This window comes from Epinephelus fuscoguttatus, linkage group LG4 (assembly GCF_011397635.1).
Source record: "Epinephelus fuscoguttatus linkage group LG4, E.fuscoguttatus.final_Chr_v1".
NCBI lineage: Eukaryota > Metazoa > Chordata > Actinopteri > Perciformes > Serranidae > Epinephelus > Epinephelus fuscoguttatus.
This window is the reverse complement of record NC_064755.1, coordinates 1,416,760-1,442,960: the sequence shown is the minus strand read 5'-3', so window position 1 is coordinate 1,442,960 and position 26,201 is coordinate 1,416,760. Positions and strand designations below refer to the sequence as shown.

The following is a 26,201-nucleotide window of genomic DNA, read 5'->3' as shown; positions in this document are numbered from 1 at the left end:
ACGTAAGGATGGTTCATTGCGAACGTCAACAAATTGAAAACGATCAGATAAATAAGATTTAAACCAGCTTAGTGCTGAACCTTTTAAGCCAATTAAGTGATCCAGTCTCTGCAGTAGAATTTGATGGTCAATTGTGTCAAACGCCGCACTAAGATCTAATAAAACAAGTACAGAGACGAGTACAGTGACTTCTCTCCAAAATTGCTGAATAGGAGTGCAGTGCCAGATTGCATGAATGTATCTGTCCAGATTGTTTTGAGTGCAGTTAGTGAAGTGAATCCCATTTTAAACATTTTCTGTCCAGTGATGTGAGCTCTGTGGAGTATGTTATTAGTTTTACATTTGAGTTTTTTGACATGATGTAAGTGTTTTGGCAGATTAGGTTGCAGACGTCGGCATTAGAAGCAATATAGAGATCTTTTCCCCACTTTGTTGATGGAATGGATAGTGTTTTATCAGTGTTTTCAGATTATTCTGTATATTTTGGAAAGGAGATTTTTGTTTGATTACATCTCATATAGTCGCCTATCTTACAGAAATTCAATTTCACAAACCATTTTTAAAAACGACTATTCACATGTAATGAACTAAATATTAAAAAGTCCCCATAACTCGAAAAGCAGAGGAAATCCATTTTAAAATCCTAAACCGAGGAAGTATGTATCCAAGTGAGTGCTAACTCGGCCATTCTGGATGTCACTAACTCGGCTTCTTCTCCGGAGCCTTTGTGCTCCACTGTCTCTCAGATTAACTCATATCACAGCGGTGCCTGGATAGTGTGACGTGTGTGGTTGTGCTGCTGCCGTGGTCCTACCAGATGCCTCCTGCTGCTGTCATCATTAGTCATACTTACTGTTATTATACACATATGATTGTTGTCACATATGTATACTACTAGATATTAATATATACTTTCAACATATTGTACCTCAGTAACCAGAACTATAATTATAATAATAATTATTACTTTCATTAATCTTGTTGTAAGCTACTGTCCTGCATGTCTCTCTGTCTCTGTCTCTCTCTCTGTCTCTCTTTCTGTCTCATTCTGTCTCATTGTGTCATATGGATCACTGTTAATTTATTATGCTGATCTGTTCTGTACGACATCTATTGCACGTCTGTCCGTCCTGGAAGAGGGATCCCTCCTCAGTTGCTCTTCCTGAGGTTTCTACCTACCCCCCGTTAAAGGTTTTTTTTGGGGAGTTTTTCCTTATCCGCTGTGAGGGTCTTAAGGACAGAGGAATGTTGTATGCTGTAAAGCCCTGTGAGGCAGATTGGGATATGTGATGTTGGGCTTTATAAATAAAATTGAATTGAATTGAATTATTAGACAACAATTTGGAATAGGAAACCAATAACTGTGTTTTCTGTAATGATACTGAAACTGCTGATCATTTATTCTTCCAGTGTGTGTATTCTGAAGCGTTATGTAGGCCTACAAGACTGTCTTTCCCCACATGTTTTTCAACTTAAAAACTTCTCTCAAGAGGACATTGTTACAGGGCTCATCATGGACAATAGCATGGATAACTTTCTGGTTAATAACATTCTTATACGGAAGGTTTTATTTACACAAATCTAAATATATGAAGGTGAAACCTGGTCTAGTGTATTTTATAATAATTTTATTATTTGAAAGCCCTTCAGCCCGTGAAAAATAAAAAATGCAATGAAAATGTGTGTATGATAGATGAAAATTATTTACAAAAAAGCCCTAGCTTTTAATTTCTTCTTCTAACCGCTTCATCCTCTTGAGGGTCGTGGGGGGGCTGGAGCCTATCCCAGCTGACATCGGGCGAGAGGCAGGGTACACCCTGGACAGGTCGCCAGACTATCGCAGGGCTGACACATAGAGACAAACAACCATTCACGCTCACATTCACACCTATGGACAATTTAGAGTCACCAATTAACCTAGTCCCCAATCTGCATGTCTTTGGACTGTGGGAGGAAGCCGGAGTGCCCGGAGAGAACCCACGCTGACACGGGGAGAACATGCAAACTCCGCACAGAAGGGCTCCCACGCCCGGGATCGAACCGGCAACCCTCTTGCTGTGAGGCGAGAGTGCTAACCACTACACCACCATGCAGCCCAGCTTTTAATTTATTTTATTATTTATATTTCATTATACATGAAGTCCAGATTTTTTATGCAGCTTAATACTTAAATCTCTTGTCTGTTTTGATATATGTTTTGCTTTTCTGTTAATCTCTTGAGACAGATTCTGCAATTTACATTGTAGAAATAAAGGAAGAAAAAAAAGGCTTTTTTTTTACGATGGATTTTCAGATTGCTTTTCTGTATGCTCCATGGATTATATAAATAAGGTATGCTCCAAATTTTTGATCTAATGCAAAGATGTTTACGCCATATTATTAGTGCAGAAAAATAGTTTAAAAAAAAAAAAAAAAAAAAGCAATTTCCCCCTCGCGACTCCGCCCTGGCCACGCCCCCTAGCTATAACCAGACACCGACTGTATATTAACGTTTACTTGTACATTTCCCGGTAACTCCCAAGCAGCTTTCATCAGTGACATTATCAGCAACGTAAGTCCGACTTTTTATGTGGCCACACCTCAATTAAAGTTAATACATACGAATTGGTTCATGTTACTCGCCAATAATCCAGTTATCACATTTGGCCAATAACTGCTTTAGCTAACGTAGCAGTTAAACGGTTGGTACTAATCTAACGTTATGGTTAAACTACCGTTAGCTAGCTAGCGTTAGGCTAGTAGCTAATGTAGCGGCCGCTTCGAAGGGAACTGCCCATTGGTCCGACAGCCCATTGGTTCGACAGCCCATTGTTCTGACCATATTAAACCCATTGTTCCGAAGTCCGTTCCAAAATTATCATGATGCCCTGTGGTTAAGGTCTGCTTAGGGTCAGGAAAAGATCATGGTGTGGGTTAAAATGAAAAAGAAAGTGACAAACACATAAGCCGTGAGCCTGCTCTGCCTCAAGCCGGTCGCGGAGCACCGTACGCCCGCCGCGAGCCGTTCAGCACCGCGTACAGTCGGACTAATGGGATGTCGAACCAATGGGCTGTCGAACCAATGACATGGACCCGCTTCGAAGGCCCAAAAACATTTGTAAAAGAAAAAATGAATTAGCCTATGCGCAGCGGTAGTTAACAGGTGAAAGTAGTCTGATGTAACTTATCAGGGGCGTTTCTAAAATTTGAGGATTTAGGGGGCTGAGTGCTGTTCTTTGTAGGGGGGTCCGCAGGGATTCTCCCCCTGGAATTTTTTGCCAATGAACAAGCTTTATTTTGAATTATTTTTTAACATACATATATTGCATCTTATTGACCCTTAAAAACTGTTTTTACATTTTGGATTAATTATGAATTGTGATTTTGAAAATGTAAGTAGCTGTTAGTAATTAGTATTGAGTAGAAAAGAGACACTTGGAAACTGCTATCATTAAAATTTAGAGAATTTTGATGTACTTGCACTTGAGTATTTCTATTTTAATTGTGATTTTAAAAATATTAGTAGTTGTTAGGCATTACAAAAATGAATGCTTTGTAACTGCTATCATTAAAATTTAGAGAATGTTGAGGAACTTGTAGGCTACTTCACTGCTGGATTTCATTTTTACGTTACTTTATGCTTACATTATATTACATCTCGGAGGGAAGCATTGTACTTTTTACTTTAGTTACTTTGAAGACTTGGATTATTAATACAGAACACAACTAATCAATGATGATCTACGATTATAAATTAAACTACCCAGCAGTATACTATAAAGTCTTTAACAATGAAGTGATTATTGGTGCGCTCTCTTTCTCTCTCTCTCTCTCTCTCTCTCTCTCTCCCATGATCACACAAAATGTGCTGCTTGACTGACACAGAGACCCTAAAACTTGTGTTTTTGATCAACAGTATTATTTTCAGGGGCTTTCATGCCTGAACAGACAGACAGATTATTAGATCAGGGTTTTTTTTTGTTTTATTATAACATCTACTCTAATTTTTAAAATATATGTATAGCCTATGTATATTGAGATCATGGACTGTTAATAAAACATTCAGGGCTGAAGCCTCGGATGCCCAGGCCTAACAATGCCACTGTAATTTACTGTATGAATTCATTAGAGTCAATGTGTGATCCAGATAGGTGCTTCCATGTTGGCGGGATGAATATCACAGAGCTGGACACAACACAAAACAAACAGGAATATATGGACATTGATGGCCATTCTTCAAATGAGAAGGACCGTAATGTCAACCCTGGCCCTGCAGGGACTCCTTTATGGACAAAGTCCTCTTCAGATGTCAGTCTGCCGAGGGTAGTTCCTCATCCTCACCATAGTGACCAGCCAGGAATGGAAGACCCTCTCACATTAAGGTATAATGTTTATTCATTCACTAAACAGTTTTTTAAAAAATCATTACAAAAATTACTCTCAAAGTGATACTGCTCTTGGCTACACTGTTCTATGTCTATTGTTTTAAATGCTTTTACACTAATCTAAACAGTGGATGTAAATTTTACCTTGACTACAATGAATGACCTAATTGCAGGTTCCACTGTCCATGTCCGTCCACTCAGTGCCAACTGTCCCACTCGGACTACCTCACAGAGCCTCAGTCAAGTCAATATGACCTCCTCACTGGGTAAGTCATCATTCATTTAACAGTAGCCTATATCCTACTGAAGCAAGTTCTTTAACTGAATAAATTACACAAAATGGAAAGTACCAGTTCAATGTCCTCTCCAGCAAATGGTAAAATGTGCCAATCAGCAAGTTTTGAACTACAATTGTTGTTACTTCTGCACCATCTGGTGGTGGTACAGGACACAGGTGCGCTGATAGCCTGGTTCCAGACCATAGACCCCGCCCACTCAACTGAGTAGGCTTGCATCTCTGGTCTGGCATACTTCAATGAATTTGCGATTTATCTCGTCCAAACGCTGGACGGACCAATGAACGCCGGGGATCTAGCGATTAGCCAATCAGCGCCACGATGATGTCAAGCTGTACATCAGCCTGGTGAGGATAGCAACAATGGCGACCGCTACAGATCCTACAGACCACACTGACGATGCTATCGAGGTATTTCGCCACTACTCGCGTTAATGGAGGACCAAATTAAGGAAGCTGCTAAACTGGATTTAACAGCGATGCAGCTGGGCGTGCACGACGACGGAGACCTTTTAAACGGGCAATGCTCGCTTGTTTTCGGCACCCCCGAGGCATGGATACTAATGACATCAGATTCTGGGTGAGTCGTTGATCTCTACTGATTGGTTAGGGAAAAAATCAAATTCCCTCCCCCTTGTAAATCGCCTTCAATGGAAGCCATGTCAGACTGAAGGTTCTGGGAGCTTCAGTCTGACACTCAGGCTAGTGCACTGACATGAGTGGGCTGAAAGGAGAGATGTTCCTATTGACTTATTTCCCTGATGCTTAAACAGAAGTTTCAACTTAGATTAGTGGACAAGTCTTACCATGAGAAAAAATAATTTAATCTGTAAGGTTAGACATTGTCTGAAAAAAATATTGCTTATTTCGTAATAGCCATATGAAATCGTTAATCACATTGTTAAATGACCAAATTCTATTTTAAATGCTGATAAAATATGTCGCACTTTGCATTGTGAACATTGCACATGTTGTGACAAGCTTGACAACAACTTATTAAATAAAAGTTAATAAATAACATATAGCATATAGGGGAAAATGCCCCCACCCTCTCAATTCCTCTCCTAACCAATATATGGCACTAAATCTACTCTCAACACATGTATTGAATGATTATGCTCTAGTGAATGGTGACATTTCATCAGAACTGCTGCATTCTTAAGATTTATTCCACCAGAACCGTTTTAGGTTTAACTGACCTAATTTTTTGTCACTGGAAAATAGTGATGTATGTACTTATATTAAGTTGTGCATAAAAAGCTTTGATATATATATGATGATGCTGGGGGATTTGTGGGAAAAGTCATTGCATTTATTTTTAAAGAAAAAGAAATTTTTCTCATTTTAAGTACAAATGTAAAGTTAGATCCTTACACAGTGGACAAAAACCTCCAGGGGCCTCCTGCCCTGAAAATATAATTTAGTTAGTTTATGTAGTAGGTATATGGTCGTATGTGACTTTATATAGGCTAGTTCATATCTGCATCAACTATTAGTATAGTATTGTAGTGTTAAATGCTCTGGGTATCCAGCAACTGCTACCACCAGCTTCTCCTCCATTGTTTACCAACTGAAAACTACTTGTTGTGACCACCACAGAAGGCCTGCCTTTCAAATCATTCAATAGGATAATGGGAAAAAAGCAAAGATGAAGTGGGAAGTTTTTCCACTCTTAGTTGAAGGTTTTTCAACTTGAGGAGTTGTTTTATTTAATTAGACAGTGCCTCCATGATCTCGTGGCAAAAAACCTTGAATTTGCGGCCCAAAACCCTTGAATTTGCAGCCAATTTAGTAAAAAAATACGATAAAAATTGTGGCATTTTTATGTGATTTGTGTGTCAAATGACAAACATTGCGACTGATGCCAAAAGGAGAAAAAAAATGTGATTTTTTTTAAACTACTACCTCCAAAAACAATAAGTCATGTAAGCATTTGCTATAATAATCATACTGAATTTTACAAAAATAGCTGCAATTTTTTTTTTATAGTTCTCTTTAGTTTTATGTAATTAGTTTCAAAACATGGACTCCAATAATGTTGCAAAAAATCCTGAGTGAATATTGTAGCTTTCAAACCAGACAATGTGACTGCAAAACAACATGTAAGCTACATCTTCTGTAAATATAACATTTTAATACATTCAACACATATTGTATGCATTTAAACAGTGCAAATTCTTATGTCAATACAGAGCATTTCTCCATACTGCAATGCCATTAGCACATTTGATGACGTGTCTGATGACGTTTCAAATGACGTCGCATGTGCAACCACTTCTGGTCTGCCGGAAAATGCGGAAAAACGCTGAAAAATCACAGGACTTTTGAAAAATTGCAAGCCCCCGCAAATATTGCGGACTTTCGTTAAATTTACGTTAATTATTGCAATCGCAAGATCGCGATTTTCTGGAGGGACTGGTTAGATAGCTGGTTTTGTGGCTCAGGGGCATCTTGCCCCGGGCTTACTAGATTTTCATTTTTTATTTTTTATATCTATAACAACAAAATTGGCTACTCTCCCAATTTGTTTCTCCCAACAGTGTGTTGATTAATGCTTTTTTATCCAGCAAATGCTGAAATCATTTCCAAATATTCTTTAATTTTGCAGTTAATATACTTCTTTCTTAAATAGGGGCATACATTCCCCCTTCTTACCCCAACATTTTCATTAGACAACACTCATTCACCCACGCTGAAACCCCTCAAGCGAGCGCTATTGTTGATCAGAGCCACTGGTTAGTTCTGCATACCAAAACTCCAAACTCCAAACTCCTTTTTTTCCTCTGGCTATCTTAACAAGTTTGACTGACTAGTATTTCTTTTGCAGACTAGCAATGTTTAATCAACTAGTTGTCTCTTCACACACATCCCGAGCTGAAAGAATCAAAATTGCACTAACTTTCCCTGGGGTTGTTTCATTTCCCATCAGAATATATAATTTTGATATCTTATATAAATTATTAAGAATCAAGTAAACAAGCAGACTCCATATATTTCCATATTAGAATTATACCAGTTCTGTAGGGGCAACAATGTAAGATGACTGTTTTACCCATGCCTGAGGGTGTACAGACCTCTGTGGGAGGGAAAAGGTAAAGTTACTTGAGACAGTCTTGGTTTCCTCAGCCCTGTGCCTGGTCCACAAGACAGCAGCCATCACAGCTCAGTTTCTGCTCCTTTGTTCACTAAGGAAACCATCCTCTGCAGCATGATGCCGGTAAGTATTCAGAATCATTTAACTATTTTCATGGATTATTAAAGAATGTATGCATTGCTTTTTTGTTTTTATGTGTTTGAGTGTGTCTCATGTGTTCGTAGAGAGACTTACATACCCCTTTAACCAGCATCTGTGAACCTAAAGCCATGACTCATCAGCAGTTTCAGGAGGTACTGACTGAATTTACATTACAGATACAGCAGCCATGAGTTCTATGACCAGCACAGTGGAAAACAGATTTTCATTTTGATTCCATTTAACATGAAAAAGAATGGATCACATCAAGTTTAGTTTTAGTTAGCTTGCATTTATATCTCTACAGTGAAATAGAATTCATTAATTAATCAACATTAATTAAGAAGTCATGTCTCCTGGTATATGAACTTGAGGGAATGTGAGGGAAATTGGTTTCCTAATCAGATTAAATAGGCTGAGAGGGAAGTTGATCCAGCCTGGGTATGTAAGTATGCATGTCCAAAATACACTGCTTAAAAGAATTAAGGGAACACTTAAATCACACATCAGATCTTGGTGAATGAATTATTCAAGCTGAAAATCTTTACTGATGTACATTGTATAATTTGTGGAAAATAAAATGAAGCGACAATAGTCAATGGAAACCAAAATCATCTACCCACTGAGGGCTGGATTCAGAATCACACAGGAAAAAAATTTGCGATCACAGGCTGATCCAACTCATGTGAATTTTATCACAACTCATAATGTGACTCATTGGTGTATATGGCCCCCTCTGTATGCTAGGCTTATGCCAGTTTGAAAATTTTATAATTGATTTGATTTAAAGCCAAATATCAAACTGAATTGATATATCTAATTATATACATAATTCTACCAGTGGGGGTCGCATTTGAGCTTCTTCTCCCAATTAAAGTACATTATAGGTGTAATGTGCCACAGATCCACTAGGTGGCAGTAATGCTGTGTTAACCGCCAATACACACAAGGTCAAATAAGAAGAAGCAGAAGGACAAGAAGTCATTCAGCATTGGGAGAATGATGAGATGACATATTTTCCGCTGAAAGAATGTCAGTAAATTCACTGACTGGCTTCAGGGCTCTGTTGATCGACTCCAATACATCGAAATCTTGCCAATTTACCGTGGCACGGACATTACTTTGAACGTGCCTGATTGCACGAGCCTGCTCCAGGATTCGCTCAGTCATTTTTTGTTTGGAGCCCCAGCAAGTTGCACACTCCTGTTGGATGATAAAATAATAAAATAGATTAGTAATAAGCCCATATTAGGTTGGATTGGTATTAACATAATTGTTTGTTTAATCAAATTTATGCACACATCAGACAGCCTTGTTGTATAGCCTATTCACACTGTTTTGTACGATGCACACTTTATATGCACATTGTATGATGCACACTTTACATTTATTTCACACTTTTTATTTATTTTATATTTATTTCTCTGTAGGTCTACTGCTGTTTATTGATGCTGTGTAAAAATTGGCTGAGGATGCTGTGGCAGACCCCCATGGCTCTTTCCGTTTGTTGTTTTTCATCCTTGAGTGCGTTGGTCACGGCTAGGTTGAGGTTATGGCCGAAGCAATTTAGCCACAGCCAGTCCAATTTCCTTATTGCGGCTACGATGTTGGCACCGTTGTCAGTAGTTACTGCTGACATTTTGGCTGGATCCAGTTGCAATTCATGCATGGCCTCTGGTAGTGCTTCACCAATATTATCCGCAGTGTGGTCCTCAGGGAAGAAGCTCGTTTGGAGACATTTTGATAACATTTTCCATTCTTTTTTGTCAAGGAAATGAATGGTCAGTGACATGTACAGTTTAGTATCAGTGCTTGTCCACATGTTCATTGTCAGTGAAAAGTGCTGGCACTCCGAGATCATAACTTGAACCTCGTTTCTCATTTTATTGTACAAGTCAGGAATGGCAGTTTGTGAAAAATACTTCCTATCTGGTAGAACATACCGACAGTTGAGTGCCGTTAGGAGTGCCTTAAAGGACAGCTTTTTCACGGTGTTGAAAGCCACCATCTCTTTGGCCAGGTATGTTGTTACTGCACTGGGGCACTCAGTCCATCTTGGAGTATCTCACTTGTATTTTGTTACCTTAGCAAAAGCTCCTTGAATGGATATTTGAGCAGCAGTTGAGGTAGAGGGTCCCCCTCCCCCTTTCGCTGCAGGCCCCATTTGTGCAGCCAGGAGGGAATGGTACTTACGATTGTGTAGATTTGTAGTATTTCCACCTTAGGTTTGGACCTTTTTCGACACTCTTTACATGTCAGCTCATCTTCATTTATCACCTTTATCATCTGCCTCAAATCCAAAATGTTGCCAGATTGGCGCAGTTTTTGTTTTTTTAGACACTAGCTCTTTTGGTGGCATCCTTTTGTCATCTCTGAAGTAAACAGACAACGTGTGCCCTTTGAACCCCTCACTCACACCTTTCCTCGCCCCCAATGAAATTTGATCTCCTACAGCAGGCAGCAGAGCTGGAGACCCTCTGAGCAGCCACAGTATTAGAGACAAACTGCAACATTTGTTGCTCTGCTACATTTATAAACAAACATAAACCTTAGACCTTAAGTTATCATCATAATAAATATTACTATGCAAGACAAGTTGAATATAGCCCCGTGACACGTCACTGATATTATCCGAAAAGTCATGTGTTTTGTTTTGTTTTTTTTCCTTCCGGTTTTGCCGGTTGACACAAATTAAACCAACTGGAGCTCTTAAACCGTATCGAACCGGTTAAACTGGAAATTGGCACAAGCCTACTGTATGCACTCACATCTGAGCATTCATCTGAGGAGTCAGCGGATGGTGTCTTGGGGGATCAGTGAGCTCCTGGGCCCAGTATTTCAAAGTTATCTGATAGGATTATCCTGGCTGGATTGGATTAAATCCTGATCTGATCTGAAAACTGGGTATTTCAACACAGATCAAGAATCTTGATCCTGAGGATCAGGATTCAGCTCTGGTAATCCAATCCTCCCTTTAATCCAGATAAAGGCTGCATTTGGGTATTTCAAAAGTTAACGCAGAGATCTGGATCAATTTGATACCAAATTTCAGGATTACTTGGATCCCACCTCAGAGGTGGATTTGACAAAGTCTCAGCTCCACTTCACTTAGATATTGATACTCAAGATGTTCATTACACTTCATCTAAATTAGTGTTTTAGTTTTAAGTAATTTCAAGCATAGAAAAATATTGTTTGGCCATACTTCCTGAAACTGCTGTAAATAAGAGTAACAAATACAGACCTGTTTCTCAACGTCTAGTTTCACCTAACATTGTAACCTGTTTGTACCAAAACATCCAACGTATATTTGTGGTCAGACAAAGGCAAGGAAATGCAATGTAAAGCAAATTTATTTGTATAGCACATTTTCTTTACATAGAGTGCAAGAAACAACACAGGGATTAACATACAGTGGTGGAAAAAAGTTTTCAGACACCCCATGCATTTGTGAAATATTGTATTAAGAATCACTCTTAGGTCTTCAAGTGCAATTTCTTTTAGTACAGTCACAGCCAAAATACTAAATAAATCCTAAAAAAGCCATTAAAAACTTAAAATAGATTGGTTCCATAAAAATACATAAGAAATTTTGAGTATTGGGTCATTTTGGTACCAGTGATGAAGGTCGTTCTTTTTATTAAAAGACACAATTTTTGTTGCCAAGCTTCGTGTCTACATAAAGCCAGCACATTTGAAAGTTCTTCAGACACAAAAATGGCTAAAACAAGGAACGCAGGAAACACGCCTGAAGATAAAGATTCTCAGCCAGGAAGGGTACAGCTGCCGCCAGATAGCCAGGAAGTGCAGATGCAGTCCTTCAGCAGCTGGATACACTCTGCAGAAATACAGATGAACCAACAGCTTGGAAGACAAACCAAGATCTGGGCGTCCAAAGGTTTCTCCAGCAAGAAATGACCGCATCCTGATCCGCATGTGCAGGCAAAACCGCCAAATGACATCACAGGAGCTTCAGCAGCAGTGGTCAAACCAAACTGGTGTCCAGAGTTCCACCCGCACTGTACGTGGCCGACTTTTAGATCATGGCTTAAGGTCCTACAAGGCTATCAAGAAGCCCCTGATCAATGAGAGACAGAGGTTAGCCCGGCGTTGGGCCCAGGCACACAAGAACTGGACAGCCAGGAATTGGAAGAAGATTCTGTGGTCAGATGAGTCCAGTTTCCAGCTTTATCTTCCTCCTACTAATGTGAGTGCGCAGAAGGCCAGGCGAAGCATTATCTCCAGCATGTACAGTACCTACTGTCAAGCATGGTGGAGGCAGTATCATGGTTTGGGGATGCATGAGTGCTGCTGGTGTTGGTCATCTCACTGTCTGTGATGGCACATTGAACTCTACCAAGTATTGTACCATTCTCGAAACCCACATGCTCCCTTCTGCGCGTGCACTGTTCCGTCGAGGTAAAAACTGGATGTTTCAACAAGATAATGCCCCTTGCCACACATCCAAGGCCAGTAGAACTTGGCTGCAGGAGCACAGTATCCAGGTCTTAGAGTGGCCGGCTCAATCCCCGGACATGAGCCCCATTGAAAATCTGTGGTGGATTATCAAAAGGTCTGTTTCAAAGCATAAACCAAAGAATTTAGAAGAATTAAAAGCAGTAATTCAAGAAGAATGGGACAAGTTTACCCCTCAACAGTGTGAAAGGCTCATGGGGAACATGCCAGCCAGGATTAGAGCTCTACTACGTGCCAATGGCAGGACTACTAAATATTAATTTGATGATGTGATGGTTTATTTTTTGTTCAGTTTTGAACACATTCTCTGTTATTTGTTGACTTTGATACCGACAATGTTGAGAACTGACATATTGAAACTGTCAAGAATTTAGTTTTGTTAGTTTTTCTTGTAAACAATAATCAAAAAAATATAATTTGTATTTGTTTGTATCTGTCTAATGCAGCCACACGTTTTGAAACACAAAAAAGATTTTTCCACAAATATTTCATGATAATATTTGAGATTGTGTAAAATTTTAAGGGTGTCCGAAAACTTTTTCCACCACTGTAATAAGCACATGGCAATTCAAACAAAGTACTAAAAAAGCAATTAGAAACAAAATGTAAATCAAAATAGTGCCACAGAACCCAAAGACTGCTCACAGGTCTGAGCTGAGCTTCTTTTCCAGAAGTTTAATTTTTAATTCTGTCTCTTTCTGCTGAAGCAGCGTCAGCTTGAGCTGCTCGTCAGCCAGTTGAATCTGTCTCACTGCCCTCTCAGTCTCCATTCTCAGGAGCTTTTCATAGGCATTCTCCGTCCCAGCATGCCTCTTCCTCCTCCTTCTCTCTGGCTCTGGCCCACGCACCTCCTGTGGTGCATGGGGTGGGGCACTGCTGGTGCCTGCAGATGGCTCAACCTCTGAGGGATCAGCCTCCACAGGTGTGAGGAGCACGTAATCTGATGAGAGATTGAGTGGCTCGTCAACTGGCTCCCCTAGACATGCAGGCACAATCCCATGCAGGGCCAGGGAACTCTCCCTTCCAAGGATGTCGAGGACAGCATCACTGAATTCACCACCTTTAATAATAAACAAAACATTTGCACCTCATATAAGACATGCAGCTCCAAGTGCCTCACAAAAGTTACATGAAATGGGTACTATATAAAACATTTAAGATGGCAAATAAACTGCACTGTAAAAAAGTACAAAAACTTACAAATAAATAAGGCAAACGGCTGCACAGCCTTATTGAGTTTACTCAACTTCAGGGCCCTTAGTTGTGTGTGCACTAACAAGTCCTGAAGTTCAGTAAACTCAATAAGGCTGTGCAGCCAGTTGCTTTACTTTAAATTGGCTTAAATTGGTGACAATTTAATACTTAATACATACTCAATATTTCACTTTGTAGACATAATCTAAAAAATAGGCACTTAAGTCTCACCTTTGTAGGGCTTGTTCCCAGTTTGGGGGTTCTTCGCCTCTGAGTGGTCCTTGGTGGCCTTCTGTTTCAGGTTCTTCCACCGCAGTTTCACCTGTTCAACAGACCGGAACTGACCACTGCCAGTAGCATTAACCTGTGCTGTAATGTCGGCCCAAATCTCGCTCTTTATTCTTGCTAAAACATTGCTCTGGCCTGGGGTACTGAAAGTGCCAAACAAACATTCATAGTTTGTGCGAACCCCATCCAATAATGCATGTGTTTCAGCAGTTGTAAAGTTCAACCCTTTACTCCTTTGGCCCTCCATGTTGTCTGGAGGTAGGTGCACAGGTAACCCTTTTATACCAATCCAGCAAAATTACATTCAGGTGTGACAGTAGCACAGGTTAATTGGGAGGTGCTTCAATAGGGTTCTCTGAGCAAGAATTGTTCTATAACAACCAGAAGATGGCAGAAATGCAACACTATGGATGCCAACTGCCGTAAAACACTGAAGAAGAAGAAGAAGAAGAAGAGGAAGAGGAGGAGTTCCTTTTGCATGAGAAGAAGAAGGAGGAATTGCTGGTACAATGGCTGCAGTTGTACACCGATACAGACAACAAAGGAGAAGGTACAATCCAAGGCAATATGCTCAACGCCCCAACCTGCTCGAGCAATACTCCAATGATGAGCTTTATGCACGATACAGATTTGGGCAAGAGGATATTGCTCTCATCTGCAATATTCTTCGTCCTCACTTTGAACGTGCCACTCTGAGGAGCCATGCCTTGACTGTGGAGGAGCAGGTACTGATGGCTCTGCGTTATTATGCATGTGGTTCCTTCTTTGAGGTGATTGGGGATGGACTGGGGGTGACAAAAGCAACAGTGGGCCATGTGGTGCATTCGGTGTCATCTGCCCTTACCGGTCTTCTGGGTCAATATGTGAAATGGCCTGAAAATGAAAAGGAGATAGCAAGAACCAAGAGGAAGTTTTTCTCATTGGGGCGGATGCCAAACACTATTGGTGTGATTGACTGCACCCATGTGCATATTCAGGCACCACATACCAGGGAATGGGAGTATGTGAACAGGAAGGGCCGGCACAGCATTAACGTCCAGCTTGCTGACCTTGTTATCACAAACTGTGTGGTGAGATGGCCTGGGTCTGTACATAATGCCCGTATTTTGAGGGAGAGCCACCTATACCAGAAGCTCCAACAGACTGCCCCAGATGGCATCCTCTTGGGTGACAGCGGTTACCCCCTTCTACCCTGGCTGTTGACCCCTTTTGCTACCGTCACCAATGACTCCCAGCAGAGGTACAACAACATCCATGCCACAACAAGAGGGACAATTGAGCGCCTGAATGGCGTGATAAAACACAGATTTGCCTGCCTGAACTATCTCCGTGTGGAGCCACAGAAAGCCTGTCACAACATATGTGCCTGCATTGTCCTACATAACCTAGCACAAACAAGGAGAGTACCATTACAGGAACCTCTCATCGATGGACCTCCTCCCTGCGCAGAAGGCCTTGACCTGCTACCACCACCACTGCAGCCTGATGGTCCTGCAGGAAGAGCCGTGCGGAATGCCATGGTTAATCTTTATTTTTCCAATTAAATGGTTGAACTCTGATATGTGTGCATTTGCATTTTTCCAATGTTACATCATATGTTTGAGGGGGGGGGAAATGATAGCTCAACTATGTCCTGCAAGACTTTGCTGTATGTCTCAATTTAAATCACATTTAAGCACTTTCAATGTATATTTTCATGCTTCTGATTTAATGAAGACACATTTTACTTAATTTAGATAAGCTTGAAAATGCACCTTGAAATGCCTGGGAAGTGTTTGACTGTGATTTTATAACATGCAGCAATGTATTTCAGGAAGTGTTTGTGTGTACAAACTGATTATCTTACTTCATCAAATCAGATGCTATAGTGCTATGTCGGAGCCTTCTACAAAAGGGGATACATGTCCAGGGATTTCCAGCACTCAACCTGTTGTCTCCATTAGCAGTGGCATTGCTGAGTGGTCCATGGGTGTGAGTGTATTCTGAAAGTAGAAGTAGAGTGTGTATGAGCATATCTTTATCATTGTCAGGAATCCACAATAGTCAGAGAAATTGTTTAAGTAACGTTACAGAAAAGCATATCACCAGCATTACTGTAGCATACCCAAACTCAGTCCTTTGACACTTCTGAATGAACCGCATCATTCATACTAGTACTGTGTATTTTTCCTATACTGAAGCAGTCTGCTCTGCACACAAAAATAAAAAGATCTGCTGTGCTGGCAATAACATAACGTTAAACTCGGAACAGGTTGGTGTTTAAAGAGTTGATATATGATGTACTTCTGTACGGATCAATCAATCAATCAATTTTATATATAAAGCCCAATATCACAGATCACAGTTTGCCTCACAGGGCTTTACAGCATACGACATCCCTCTGTCCTTAGGACCCTCACAGCAGATAAGGAAAAACTCCCCAAAAAAACCCTTTAATGGGGAAGAAAATGGTAGAAACATCAGGAAGAGCAACTGAGGAGGGATCCCTCTTCCAGGACGGACAGACGTGCAATAGATGTCATACAGAACATATCAGCATAATAAATTAACAGTAATCCGCATGACACAATGAGAGAGAGAGAGAGAGAGAGAGAGAGAGAGATGCAGGTAATGACAGTAGCTTACAACAACATTATTGAAAGTAATAATATTATAGTTATAGTTCTGGCTGCTGTTGTACAATATGTTGAAAGTATGTATTAATATCTGGCAGTATACGTGTGTGACAATAGTCATGTGTATAATAACAGTAGAAGTATGACTAATGACTAATGATGGCAGCAGCAGCAGGAGGCATCTGGCAGGACCACGGCAGCAGCACAACCACACATGTCACACTTTCCAGGCACCGCTGCAATATGAGTTAATCTGAGAGACAGTGGAGCACAAAGGCTCCGGAGAAGAAGCCGAGTTAGTGACATCCAGAATGGCCGAGTTAGGAGAGAGATGGTGCCCGGTGTATTATAGGGGGGTCCTCCGGCAGACTAGGCCTAAGTCAGCCTGATTAGGGGCTGGTACAGGGCAAGCCTGAGCCAGCCCTAACTATAAGCTTTATCAAAGAGGAAAGTCTTAAGTCTAGTCTTAAATGTGGAGACGGTGTCTGCCTCCCAGACCGTAACAGGAAGATGATTCCACAGAAGAGGAGCCTGATAGCTGAAGGCTCTGGCTCCTGATCGACTTTTGGAGACTTTAGGGACCACGAGTAACCCTGCGTTCTCAGAGCGCAGTGTTCTGGTGGGATAATATGGCACTATGAGCTCTCTAAGACATGACGGAGCTTGACCATTTAGAGCTTTTATAAGTTAACAGTAGGATTTTAAATTTAATTCTGGATTTTACAGGGAGCCAGTGCAGCGAAGCTAAAACAGGAGAAATATGATCTTGTGTCTTAGTTCCTGTTAGTACACGTGTTGCTGCATTCTGAATTAGCTGGAGAGTTTTTAAGGACTTACTAGAGCTACCTGATAATAGAGAGTTACAGTAATCCAGCCTAGAGGAAACAACAGCGTGGACCAATTTTTCTGCATCTTTTCGGATCAGGATAGGCCTAATTTTCGCAATATTATGCAGATGAAAAAATGCAGTCCGTGAGGTTTGTTTTAAATGAGAATTAAAAGACAAATCTTGATCAAATGTTACTCCGAGGTTTCTTACGGTAGTGCTAGAGGCCAGAGCAATGCCATCTAGAGAAACTATGTCATCAGATAAAGAGTCTCTGAGTTGTTTGGGGCCAAGAACAATAACTTCAGTTTTGTCTGAATTTAACATCAGGAAATTGGTGCTCATCCAGGTTTTTATGTCTTTAAGGCAGTTATGGAGTTTAAATACAACTGAGTATCATCCACATAACAATGGAAATTTATAGAGTGATTTCTAACGATGTTACCTAAAGGAAGCATATATAGAGTAAATAGGATTGGTCCGAGCACAGAACCTTGCGGAACTCCAAAACAAACTTTGGTACGTAAGGATGATTCATTATGAACGTCAACAAACTGAAAACGATCAGATAAATAAGATTTAAACCAGCTCGGTGCTGAACCTTTCAGGCCAATTAGCAGCCACTTCAGTTTTCCCAGGCCTTCCAAATATTACGCTTTTATTGCACTACTTTTATTTTATAGATTTAGTTTGGCCTATTAGTTACAGTACTTTTGTACAATAATACAAATTTAGATTATAGATTATTATATTATTACAGGTTACAGTAAGCCACCAAGCAGTATTTAAGTTATTAAAATGACCACCTTTATCTGCTGCAGCATCAGTGTTATAAACACATTAGTTATTAAGGAAAACCTAAAATTTTGTTACAACTGGCCCAGGTCTCTCCTATCTAAAAATATTAATTTAGTCTCTCAGAATAATGAGAAACGTTCTGAAAATAACTTAGTGCCTGAAAATAATTACTTAAATCATTTTGAAAAAGTTGCTCATTAAGATTGAAATTTTGAAATAACATTAACATTAATTAAGAAACAAAATCATTTTTTGGTTTATAATGTGAAGAATTGTAAAATGTCCCTTTTACAAGGTAGTTCAGACATCGACAGTGACAATGTGTTGTTGAATGTTTGCATCAAAAGTTCGTACAGCTCACTCAGTGTGATGATCTGAGTGACCGGGAAACCTATTCAGATGGCACACTCACCCATTCAGAAGGAATGAAAAGATTCATGGTAATGCTAATTATGTGTTTGAGCTCTCTCACCTTCCAAGATAAACAGTACCACATTATGTCGCGTGCAGTAAAAGTACCACGCTCCTTTTCAGTTAAAATCTGCAGGCTACGTGCAGCTTGACCTTCGTTGTGGCTGCATGTGAGGATGAAATGCCAATTTCAGCCTGTGATCTCTCACTGACTGACTGACAGCCTCATTGAAGTGACATTTTACAGTTTGTCAAATTTTAAAATCACGAAATTCGTTAGTTTAAAATATGAAGATTCGTGAAATGTCACTTTTACGAGGTAGTTCAGACATCGACAGTGACGATGTGTTAGATGTTTGCATCAAAAGTTCTCTTGGGTTCGGTTCGGGTTCAGTCCACTTGACATGCTGTTTGGTTGTGCTATGGCCTATTCTAGTGCTGGAATTTGTTATTTACATGACAATGCCTAAACGCAACACAGGCTCCGCTCCATTGAGTTGTACACAAACTCAATGTGCTGTGCTGCGGGTTCTGGGTGGCCCGGTTATAATTGTCTTGGTTGGGTTCCATCAGGAAAATGCTGCCTGAGCCGTGCTCTAGTGTGCTCACCTCTGTGTCTGTGTGTGTGTGTGTGTGTGTGCGCGCGCGCGTGCGCATCGGGGCAGAACCATGTGCGATACGGAGAGCAGAGGATAATTGTAAATGGGGTGGACAAGTTTCTGTCTCAGTGTGTTACTGGGTTTAAAGTGCAAACGGATGTGGTGTTTGTTGAAAATACTCCTGAGTTTCTCAGATACTCCTGCAGCATAGGGAATGACGATGTTGTTTGTTTTTGTGTCTCTTCCTATCTGTCTGCTCCAGGCCTTTTAGAGGTTTTTGCAAAGGCCCAGTTGGGGTAGCCACAGGTTTTAAGTGCTTCCCTGATGTGTTTCTGTTCCTTCATCTTCCCCTCTATCCTAGTTGGCACCTTTTCAGACCGGTGATTAAGTGTCCTGATGCAGAGAGTCGCAATACAGAGGGCAGAGGAGAATTGTAAACGGGCAACCATGGAGAGACAGAAATGACATGCTGTCATGTAAATTAGATAAATAACACTAGAAAAGCACTCAGAGAGTGCAGACCTCTGCCAAGTAGGTGATATTCCCTCCCCCTCTGCATCAGATTTTGCAGCCTGCATCACAATTAGGTTAACTGCATCACTATCATTATTGTTAGGTTATATATGCCATCACCATGGAGACACTGTGGTGTATTTATTTCATTTTTATTTTGTACCAACACAGAATATAATGTTGGATATGATGTTATGCGATTGAAGGTAACGCAGGGCTCAACAATAAGGATTGCCCGATTGCCCGGGGCAAGTAAAACTCACGGTCGGGCATGTAAACTAACAAGTTAATGACTAATTGATAAAATAAATGTATTTTAAAACGTGCTCTTCTGCTCTGATGCAGCGGTATCTCTGCCTGAAGTCACAGGCACAGCTGTGTAACAATGTCCTGCCCACAGCCCCCATTGATATTATTTTGCGCGATGGACGCTTCATATAATAACATAACAATATACTATTTATGGTGTTATGCCATCGTGTCATTTCTGTCTCTACATGGTCACGAGTTAACAAATCTCCTCTGATCGCGCATGGCAGAGTTCCGCCACACACACAGGTGATCACGCTAGAGCGGCTCGGGCCGCATTTTCCTGACCAAACCGGACCAAACCTGACCCCGAGCCCGGTGCAGTTTGTCAGCTGACAAAGTTATTGTTATGGACAGTATGTAAATAACCAACAGACTGCTGTTATGCACAGCAGCTCAGCACGGCACTCATGCTGAGCTTGTGTTGCGTTCAGGCGTTGTCACGTAAATAACAACTTCCAGCACTTAAATAGGTCATAGCATAAAATAGCAGCATGTCAAGTGACTTTTTACTTTATTATATTCAATAAAATTGTATGTTCTTAAATCTTGAGACACCTCATATGTAAGCTAGACAGACATTTCACCTGCTCATTACTGTGCACAAATGTACTGTATGTACTTAGTCCTAAAGAGCCCTTCTGGTGCCAGTAGATACATAGAAACATCCCAGCAGGCTGTGCTTTGCAAGCATACAAAAAAGTTTCACGCATGTGAAAATTATTTTTCATGCGTGTGCTTCACCTCCACTGCTACAACTCCATCCTAGGGGAAACACTGTTGTGTGCGTTTTGTGCAACAGGTGGATGTGGTAGTCTACTGGTAGAGTAGAGAGAGAGCTAAGTAGCGTTGAAGTAGATTAAAGCAGGGCAGAGAGATGGAAGCAAAATATATTAAACCCGGTGTTAATACAGCAGAAGTGGAGAGAGGGGTGAAAAATAAATAGAGGTGTGCATGGCTGAAGTAGGGCGCAAAATTATAGACGGAAAACGATTTTTCACTTAAAGCCCTGACACTGTCATTTTTGTGTAGGAATTAAGCTACAATACATGACATATGTTGTTTTAATTAATAAATACAGTGTGAATAAAGATTACATAACATAAAAATAACTGCAGTCTTTGTTATTTGATAGCCGCTTAAATTAAACACTTTTTATAGGGCAAGTAAAAACTGACTTTGGGCAAGCAGATCTCTTACCAACTTGCCCGACCGGGCAAGTGAAAAAAAACCTTAGCGTTGAACCCTGTAACGTGAATAAAACTTTCATACATGTCCTCGTCCGTAAACATGATTTCTGCCACACCATGTCAGATAGATTTTACTTGGCAATAAATGACCATACTTTACTTCACAAGGTCATCAAAGTCCGTCTTTTGTTCATGTTTTGATTGAAAAAACAGCATAAATTAATACTGTTGGTGTAAAACTTGTATAGAAAATACTGACCACAGTCAATTTTGTTTTTGTCTATTTCTTTTGTTTATTGTCAGCTCAGACACTTCCAAAATGTTTTCAACTGTCGGCACAAAGAGTCTGGTATGCTCCTGACTAGAATTAATTTTTTTTTTTTACCTATTTATTGTTTTATGTATTGACATTTCTTCTTCTTCTTCCTCTTCTTCTTCTTCTTCTGCTACTTCTTCTTCTTCTTCTTCTTCTTCTTCTCCTCATTAAACTTTGCATATGCATCAGAACTGGAGAAAAGTTTGATATTTAGGGGTCTCGTGCACAGATTTGAAAAAATGTCTCAGTAGCACCCCCTACAAATTTTCAGTGAAGCAGCCCCTTTGTATGTTTAACCTATTTTAAATTAACTGCATAATTTTTGTGCATTTTTGGCCATTTCCAGGGGTTATATTTTAATGAACTCCTCCTAGAGATTTAATCCCTTTAACTTCAAGACCTTCAACATGAAAAATTACTCAAAGCTTGAGTTTTATGGTGTAAGCGTGGCAAGGCATCATTTCTATGTTTCTCCAAGAAACAGCAGTTGGTTTATGAGGCCTGATTTCCATGTTTTTCCATGTAAGAGGATGTGGTTTATAACTCCAAGGTACATCATCAAATCTGCCCCAAACTTAAACTTAACATAATAAAAATAATATAAGCATAAACAGCAACAGCATGACACCTGAAGTAATGGTATTATGCTCAAGTAAATAACATGACTATTATTTTGTCAGCAAACCATTTAGATGCCAGCTTATATTGACTGGCAATATAATATGCCAATACCATATTCAGTGCAACAGTGAAAAGTAAAAATATAGGCCAACAGCAACTTCAACTTATGTGAACCTATTTCAATAACATCAGTCATTGACAAAGTCAAGTCAGCTTAGACAGATAAGAGACGTATACAACAGTGACCTAACAGACAGCAAAAGTCACTTAAACTTTATAGAATAAAGCTGTAGTGCCAACAAGGCTATTATAAGGCTATTATAACTACATAACTACATGAGAGAGCCATTTATGTCAACTGCCAGTGCCTGGTGTTCATGTGTCTGCAAGTTGTTACAGGCTGGTGATTAATAATAATAATGAATAAATAGCATTCTTGTAATGTAATCCCAAGGAATATGCAAATAACTCAAGTTTATATATCACCAATGATATGCCCTACTGTAGACATTTTTCTGTACCTTCTGCCAATTGCCCTGCACTGGCCTCTCCTTCTGAAGCACCAGCAGTACTAGTACCAACACCACCTCCACCTTTACATAGCAAACATAGAATTATAATTTTTTTTGCATACACTATAGTTTATACTTTATACAGTATAACAGTGAATTTCTTACTTGATTTGCCCTTGTATTCATATAGGATAATGAAATGATTATATCCCATTTGTTGCACAAATAAATCATCTCAAAAGTAGTGAAAATGTGGCTAGTAGGTCAGTGATTTTCAAATCTCAATCCTTATTTTAACTTCAAAACATTTAAATTTCAAAGGACTACATTTCTACACTGTAATTGTAAAATCCAGTCCTCAGTGTTAATTAACTCTCTCTGAAAATGTACAAATGGACCCTTACCAAATGTACTATAGGGTCCATTTATCAATCATTTATCTAGCCTCAAGGACCCCTGGGGGTCCCTGGACCTAATGCTGAGAAGAACCAGTGTTTTTTAGGTACATCTCAGCGCCAGCGGGCTCCTACACAGACACACGCTACACGAGTTGACAAACCCCTTCCTCACCATGCTGGCTGTGTTTACAACGTAGGACTGTTGGGGCGGTTGTAAATTGACAGCGGCGCTGGCCTGTGTTGGGAAAAAAATGAGAGGCAGACCAGCAGGCCAATCACAGGCCAGCGCTTCAGGAATTGCCCCGGTTCTCCCTATGTGCAGTCCGGGCCTGTGCAGCGCTGATCTTCCAGGTGTTGTTTATAAGTGTGTGGGCATTTCGTCTGGGACAGATAAAAAGCTCTGGCAGCCTTGCACCAAAACGATGATCTTCTCCCCATTTACCACAGACTGATATTTACAGGATAGGGGAAAAATATCTGTAGGCTGTGATTGATTGTCCCTCGTCAGATGACATGCGGTGTGTGCTGCAGGGTTCTAAAAGTTGAACTCTGTTTATCTTGGGGCGCAGCCATCACACCTTGGAAAACAGGTGCTCGGGAACATGTGTGTGCCATGACATCGTCGCTCTGGCATTCAAGTACGTCTGCCTTGCGTCTACATTGAACAGTGAATTTGAGGGCGTGAAAAACGCGCGAGGTGTATGGCCGCTTATACTTAAATCCACCCCTCCTGGCATGTTTATCAGATCCACCTCAGATTTGGACAGAAAAGCCTTAAGACCTTGATGATGCTTTGTGGGGAAAATTGTGAGTTTTTGCCAAACAGAGTTGCTGGGGCATGGCGGCAAATTTGCACGTTTTGCTATTAAAAAAGGAAGCTGTTGTAACTTGAGCATACATTGTCCAATCTGCCTAAAATTTCTTGTGTATGATAAGAATCCTGACCTCATGACACGTGCCAAAATTGACTTTTAGTCATAGCACCACCTACTGGCAACAGGACATGACATGTTTTATACTGTGATATACTCCTCCTAGCAGGGTGACCACATCCACCTCAAATTTGGTCAGTATAGTTGCAAGACCTTGATGATGCTTGCTTGTATAGATTTTGAGTTTTCATTGATCAACATTTACATGGCGATGCCTTATTCGCAACAAAACAGGAAGTTGTTGTGACTTCCGTGTACCTTGTCCAATCTGTCCTAAATTTAATTTTTTTATAAGGCTCCAGCCCTGAAGGCATCAGGATGCGAATTAGGTGTCAAAGTAACTGTGCCACCTACTGGCAACAGGAAGTAAGCATTGCGTGACAATTATCTTATGATTTACATGAAATTTACATGGTGTGGTTTACAATTGATATACAGCAACATGATGTATAATTACTGTGTTCTCCAGCACTACAAAGTGGACACAGGAAGTGGTATGAAATGTGAAATGGGTCACTCCAGTGCCCACAGGGATATACCATCTCACTCCTGTGTGCAGTGTCTGACTTTCACAGTAATGAAAAGCCACTTCAGCCTGCATCCTGCACAGACATACGAGGGCCCGTTAATGCTGCTTGCAGCTTTAATTTTGATTGTAATTGTTTCAGAGCTACCTCAGATTTGTGAAATGTTTAGCAAGTGATTGTCATGTTCTGACAATAGATAATAGTTTAAAACACAATTGAACATATGGTTTCTTAAAGTTTTACTCGGGCAAAAATCTGCCTATAAAATTTAGAGAAATAATGAATTTACTTTTTTTTAAGGTGATAATTATCAATATCGACTGATATGACAATTTTTAATGTATAATATTTTTATACTTTTTGATGATTGATAAATATTTTTTTAGGGCTGTAGTCAACCAAAGAAAATCTTGGTCGACTAAAGTCGCACATAATGTTCAACTAATCGATTAGTCGTGGGGAAAAACAAAAAATCTGTACGTTATTTTTACTTCTGCGGTGGTGTGCCTGTCACTCTGCAGTTACACCTCCAAAACACTAGTCGGCGGTAGAGGACTCTGTTAAGTGCTGTAAAGTTTAGTTCAAATCAAACTTTATTTATACTGTATAGTTGATATAAAACACACATTAAACATGGCTTAATAGAGACAATTTCAAATACAAGTACGCAAACTGGCTTCACTGTAAATCGCAGAACTGACAAACACTTGTCTTTATCTGGACACATTTCCCCCACTGTTACAACATGCTAATGTTATTAGCCGAAGTCTATGGTGTTTTACATTGTATAAATTAGCCTAGCGTCTAGCGATCTTTTCCTCTTCTCATATAAAGCCAGGGACAACAGCAGCATTTAACAAAGGTAACGGCACATAATTTGGCTACATTACAACAAACAACATTCACGACAAAACAACTGTCTAGTTCTAAACACGTTTTCCAAGTAAATACAACATGCTAATGTTATAAGCACCAGCCTATGGCATTTTACATGGTATACATTAGCCTAGCAATGAGCGGAGATTTCCTCTGCTCATACGAAGCCAGGATAAATCCTGAAGTATAAATCCCTGAAGGATAGATCACGCACAAGACTTAAAATGCTATTTTAGTTGAGGGATTACTGTCTCCACAATTTATTGTTTCTTATCTGTGAAATACAAGTAAATACAAGCTTCGTTTCCACTGAGGAAAATGATTTCATTATACAGAAACAGAGAGGAGATCTGCGTCAGCGCGACGCTGAGCGTGAGGGTGGGTGAGTCCAACTTTATGTCAACAACGGGGATGTTTTGAAAACACCCCCATTTTCACAGGTAACTTAGCCTGTCGCCCCGCCGCAGGAAATAATGGATTAATCCTGGAAAGTTGTTGATGTAGCACTTTTAGTCGTAGCACATTATCGACTAATGAGATTTTGGTCAGATGAGAGCATAGCGACCAAATAATTGACTAGTCGACCAGGAGACTACAGCCCTAATTTGTAGCCATATTATCCAGCACTATATTAGACTATAGTTTATAAATCACAGTGAAAACATACAGATGCTTTTTACCAGGCTAAGCAACTGGTCACTGTCCAGCAAAAAATATGACATAAGTTTTTACTGTTTCACAATAACTGCCCATGGATCCCCCCAATATATCTAGCAGATTTTCCTGTCGTCAGCTGACAGAGGCACTGTCCCACTTTTAAAATAAATATAAATACTGAAACTAACAGTTATTCTCATTTTCAGTCAATTTGCTGATTATTTTCTCAATTGATTGTTTAAACCATAAAAT

At 40.1% G+C, this 26,201-nt stretch overlaps 1 protein-coding gene and 1 long non-coding RNA gene across 5 annotated transcripts in view; one reads left to right on the top strand and one right to left on the bottom strand.

Annotated features, from left to right (window-relative positions):
• Window positions 1–2,508: 2,508 nt before the first annotated feature.
• The window catches only part of LOC125887537 (protein lin-54 homolog), a 59,288-nt gene continuing 35,595 nt past the window's right edge, over window positions 2,509–26,201 (top strand). For 2 of the 4 annotated variants that reach the window (XM_049574449.1, XM_049574452.1), the window contains exon 1: window positions 14,291–15,369. In XM_049574449.1, coding sequence (XP_049430406.1) covers window positions 14,359–15,369 — 1,011 coding nt within the window. In that variant the 5' untranslated portion in view covers window positions 14,291–14,358. Of the gene's footprint in view, window positions 2,552–4,042; window positions 4,362–4,537; window positions 4,631–7,785; window positions 7,877–14,290; window positions 15,370–26,201 lie in introns of those variants that run through there. The other 2 variants (XM_049574453.1, XM_049574451.1) reach the window with 2 other exon arrangements.
• The window catches only part of LOC125887588 (uncharacterized), a 27,779-nt gene continuing 16,830 nt past the window's right edge, over window positions 15,253–26,201 (bottom strand). The window contains exons 2-3 of the long non-coding RNA XR_007449183.1: window positions 15,696–15,831; window positions 15,253–15,340 (exon numbers count right to left, since the gene is read on the bottom strand). This is a non-coding gene — a long non-coding RNA (uncharacterized LOC125887588). The remainder of the gene's footprint in view (window positions 15,341–15,695; window positions 15,832–26,201) is intronic.